The sequence below is a fragment of the Accipiter gentilis genome, chromosome 17 (genome assembly GCF_929443795.1).
Source record: "Accipiter gentilis chromosome 17, bAccGen1.1, whole genome shotgun sequence".
NCBI lineage: Eukaryota > Metazoa > Chordata > Aves > Accipitriformes > Accipitridae > Astur > Astur gentilis.
In genome coordinates, this window is record NC_064896.1 from 26,949,129 (window position 1) to 26,954,368 (window position 5,240).

The 5,240-nt window shown below is 48.5% G+C and overlaps 1 protein-coding gene across 1 annotated transcript; it reads right to left on the bottom strand.

The window, feature by feature from the left end:
• Nucleotides 1-1,636: 1,636 nt before the first annotated feature.
• On the bottom strand, nt 1,637-4,792 carry FGF4 (fibroblast growth factor 4). The gene is made up of 3 exons (XM_049820454.1): nt 4,489-4,792; nt 3,571-3,674; nt 1,637-1,813 (listed from the first exon to the last, which is right to left on the bottom strand). Exons 1-3 carry the CDS (start codon nt 4,790-4,792, stop codon nt 1,637-1,639), a joined length of 585 nt encoding a protein of 194 aa, XP_049676411.1.
• Between the last annotated feature and the right edge of the window lie 448 nt (nt 4,793-5,240).

Sequence of the window (5,240 nt, forward strand, 5' to 3'; positions counted from 1 at the left end):
ATGATGTATCTTTTAAAGAAAAGAAAGAAAGAAAGAAAGAAAGAAAGAAAGAAAGAAAGAAAGGACAAATGGATCCTTTTAGTGATTCCCCCATAATCAAACCTGTCTTTTCCTTCATCACATTAGAGACATGAGTTACACTTGCAAAATATATAAAGAAAAATATAGGGTTACTTGATGACGATATAGTACTGCAGCCTGACAGCTGTCTGCAAATATTTTCACCATGATTATCCTTACTAAAAGTAAACCACTGGGTAAAGATAGCTCAAACGTGACAAGGCTCAAATAGGATGCAACCAACTCTATCCTGAATACTTTTGGCTACATATGGAAAAAAAGAGAGATTTGGGATTACGATTGTTCCTCCAGGCCCTCCTCCAGAACTGTAAGACCAAGCAGAAAAGTGTGTACCTTCCTTCCATGCAGATTTTGTTAGGAGACTGGCATTGAGAGTTAGTGAGGTAGAAATTAATCAACTTTGTCAGGGAATGAGACAGAAAAAAAGCAGCATATTTCTCCTTCCAAATACTGCACCAAAAATAATAAATAGTACAAAACAACCTCAATTCCTTGTAATCAATCTAAATTCTCTCTGTAGAGCTTGTGTTTTCTACAAACCTGCAAATGGTTTTGCCTTTTAAAAACTTAGGAGTATTGTAGAGTTTCACAAACTTTGAAAAACGAATGTAGTCTCCAAATGCGAAAGGGAATTTGACTTGAATAAGATATCATTTGTTCACGGTAGAGTGTTTCACAGTGCGCTCGTTGGGGGAGGGACACTTTTTTTTTAGCCGAATGCCAAGAAATTGTATCAAATATAAACTTCCATTAAGGGCCACAGAAGATCGTACGCTGCTGTTTATCTAAATAGAAAAAAAACCCAACCCAACGCTGCTGAGTTTATATAGGTGTTTAAGCCTCTCTACCTCCTGGCAGCTCTAAGAAGACTGACTGCAGGAAAGTTCAAAGTTCAGCACTGGCAGATCTAAAAACAGATTTGTGGGGTAGCTCTTCAGCACCGCGCTTTCTGTACCGAGGTAAACCGATACTGTTCCAATTAAATAGCAACGCCGCACAAAGGAGGTCAGGCATTGTGTGTGGCTCCGCGCTGGCATCCCACCCAGGCACCTCCGCCACCGCTCCTTCTCGGAGGCCAAGAGCTTCTTTGGGAGTCACGGGGGGGGTTGGAAAACACTCAGGGGAGAATAAAGCCACCACAACAAACAAACACACACATGTACAATGATAGAGACAATACAAGACTCAAACAGTGCAAAACATTGTAGTGTAGGAATTGAATTTCACCTGGTTGAGGACACAGAGTAGCAGCACACTTGTGATAACTCAGAAATGAATTAAATAAACCACAAAGCAGAAGTCTTCTACTGTTGCACCATGAAATGAAATACCTTGGGTTGGAGGTTTGTTTTGTTTTCAGAAATTAAAAAAAAAATAAAAAAAAATTGGGACTATAAATAAATTTTGTGGCAATATATACAGATTTAAATAATTAACTTAAATATCTTACACCTACTCTTGCATAAAACTCTCCAGTAAAAGTGCACCATGTTTCTTTTCCCCAAACATGTTCTGCGTCTTCCCCTGTGCTGAGGTAGGTCTGAAGGGAGATGTCTCAGATTCTAGGAAGAAAATGTGTCACTGTCATTGTGGGAGATACTTTATTGCCTTTCTTTGTTCTTCCATTTTTGCTCAGGGCTATGTACATCCCGGGATAAATCCTGGATTCGTAAGCATTGTAGTTGTTTGGCAGGAGAATCTCTTTGAATTTGCACTCGTCATTGAAATGGGTCTGAAATGAAAAGGAAAGAGTAAGAGGGAAGGAATTTTAAACATCAGGTGTGGAAATATTCTTGCTACCAGGTGTAGAAGGTGTGCTGCGGAGAAATGTGCAGCTGACCCCCCCCCCCCCCCCAACCCAGTAATCTTTTGAAGTGGTCATCCAAACGAAGCTTCAAACAGGACTCAGGAGTCAGAGGATCATTAAGGATGCTGTGTCCAGGCCAGGCACGTACACCTAAAGGTGGGAAGGACACCCGTAGCTATGTCTGCACTCTTGAGGGAGAGGGGAACATTTTAACAGAGCTGCAGTGGGGTAAGGTCCAAGCCCAATTCTGCTGCCCTGCTCATCTAAATTGCTCAGTGGTTGTCCTACCAGCAATAGACGGCCTGAGAGGCTTTCAGAAAAACCTGAATGCTGGCACTTTCTCATGTTGCTTGAGGAGAAAGAGGCATTTTAAAGACACTCAGCGTGGACAGTATTTTCTGCTTCTTTAGTTTTAATATCGAAGAAAGGTTTTGGATAACTTATGTTAATGGATCAGGAAAACAGAGCTGACAGAAGGCACCCTTCCAGTGAAGAGGTTTCATTTGCAAGGAAGTACAAACAGGGACAGGTGTCACAAGTGTGTTATCCAGAGAGTAACAAATGAACTCATCTCTTATTATTGGGCAAAATGTAGGGTTTTGTAAGAGAGGTCTCAGCCTGCCAAGCTGAACAGTGCACTGCGAATTACTTTATCCAGAACACCAAAGCAGCAGTCTTCCTAAGAAATGATGCAAAGGTAGCACTTGCACTTTGGTAACTGATTCTGCCTGGCTTTTATGTAAGTTAAAATCCTCTGTAACAGGACTGATGCCCTGGAAAATAATTCTGGATGCTTCATGTCTTCACATGAAAATGCCCTAGTTAACTTTGATGTACTTTGGCTCTTCCTCAGCCCAAGTTTCCTCAAAGCGTACTTGAGAAACTTGAAATAGAAAAGCCATGGCTAAGGAAGGAGACCCAGGAACATGGGTTTGAAATTATGCTGATCACAGTAACTTATGTAGAGGTGAACTCAAAAACAGGAGGACAGCTCAACATGGGCAAAGACACGCACTGTTATTGTCTACCTCGAGTATATTTTATAAGATGCCTCTATCTTTTCCAACGATTCAATGTAAAAAAAAAGATCTGTGTTGTCTCCTAATTGATCTGCCTTCTTATAAATAGAAGTCCAAATCCTGAGGGTGCTGAACTGTCATGGTAACAGACTCTCCCATCAAGAGCATTAACAGAGAGTGATCGATAGGTATGTGACAGGCACTGATTCATCACATCATAAAGGGTCATTTGCAGGGGGCCTGGCTGATCACAAGTTCAAGTGCGTGCTAAGAGATGGAGTGAGCGATTGCCATACCTGCTTAAGGCTGTTTGTACTTAAATACAAGAAAGATATGGGCTGAGGCTAGCTTGAGGTCTTGCTATACACGCGACTACTCTGTTGATCTATGTGGTAGGCAAGATGGGTAGCCATGGTTGGGTGACTACAGGTTTTGTGGGGGAACCAAGGAAGTATAATGCAAAAGATTGGGTCTTACTTCAAAAGCTCAGTAAGCGGCATACGTGGGCAGCACACTTTCTGTTGGCAAGGCAGCAAGAGCTGCTCTGTGTGCCTGACACAGGAGGGGCAAGGATGGGGCTTGGGAAGCGTCTAGCATCATGCACAACTCTCACCCCAGCTGACCATGGTCCCCTCCCCAGGCACACAATCAGTGGCTACTTACAGATCCATAGAGTTTGCCTTTGCTATTCATGGCCACGAAGAGTCCACTTCTAACACCAAATATGCTCACCACTCCTCTTTCCACCGGGGAGATTTCCAGCAGACCTACAGAGGAGACATGGGAATCAGGGGGACAAAGGGCCGTGCCCTGAAGGAGCGTGTAGTGTCAGTGCTGCGCTCATCCAAAGGCTCCCATCGCGTGTGGTGGGGATCCCCACGCCCCAGCACTGCTGTGGGTGGCCACAGAACCCAGCCTCGCGCTCCACGTGCTGCCCCATGCCCCATGCTGGGACCTCTCTTCTTTTAGCTAAGTATCTATTTTTACTTTGCCCCCAGGCATCCTCCTGTGTAGATGAGGTTAAAATAAACCAGAGTGTGCTTGAGGCGAATGAAACATTTGTCATCATGCAGCTTATATCCCCCCTCCAGGATCTTATTGTTTCAGTTGGATATCAGAGTCATGGGGCCACGGGGTTAAGTCCCCAGCAGATGCTTTTCAAGTTTGGGGGAGAGCCGGGCTCTCCCCGGCCCCTGCTCAGAGTGGGCGGCCCACGGGACTGCGGACCCTCCAGATGTTGAGGCAACCCCGACACCTGATGCCTGCCGGCGGCAGGGGGACAGTACGGCGCTGAGCAGTGCCGACGAGCTCCGCCGGAGCGGCCGATGAGCTCCGCCGCCGCCCCTCTACCCGGGGCGCCCGCCGCCCTCGCGGGAGCCGAGGCGGGCAGCACCGCGGTGCCGTGGGCGGGCGGACTTTTTAGGGGAGATAGAGGTCTGCCGTGCACCCACCCTCCCTTTGGCGCATACCGCTCACCGGGGCAGGGGAGCCGCTCCGCACCCGCGGAACCGCCCTGGGGGGCGGTTCCGCGGGGTGCGGAGCGGCTCCCCTGCCCCACCGCGGGGGTCGTGGTCGGCTTACTGTATCGGTTCTCGCTGTGGATCCCGTCGATTCGGCCGTCGGGCAGGACCTGGATGTGGAAACCGATGCCCACGTTGCAGTAGAGGCGCCGCAACCGTTTGATCCCCAGGAGGTAGTCGCCGTCGCGGGCGGCATCGCGGCGCTCGGCCGGGAGGCGAGCGACGGAGCGGGCGAAAAGAGCCGCGTCCCAGCGGCGCTGGCGGGGTCCGGCGGGGAGGCGACCCGGGGGGGGCCGGCCGCGGACCGCCCCCGGCCAGAGTAACCCCAGGAACAGCGCCGGTAGCAGCGCCGCGGGGAGAGGCATCCCGGCTAAGGGAGCGTAGCCACGGGCCGGTGGCCGGTCGTTCCGAAAATACGCTCGCCCCCCCAGCTCCCACTTTATACTGAGGTCAAAGGGAGGTGGGGAGGAAGAAAAAAAAGAGAACCAACAACAACAACAAAAAAAAAACACCCACAAAACAGAACAAAAAAAAAAAAACCAACCCCAAAACCCCAAAAGCGAGGCGGGGGGGTAGGGAGGGAGCCCCGCGCTCAGTCCTCCGAGGATCTGTGGTTTCCCTGGGCTGGCTGCATGGAGAGGAAATCCCGGGAGCAAGAGCTTCTGAACTTGATCTCAACTCCAGGAGTCTTGTCAGAAGTGCTGATCTTCTTCTATAGCTGCTCAGCCATAGCGCTTTAGCCCTAGCCACGATATTTATATATCCATGTGCGTTGGTACCTATTACATCACCACCTACTGCTGTCTGCTGCAG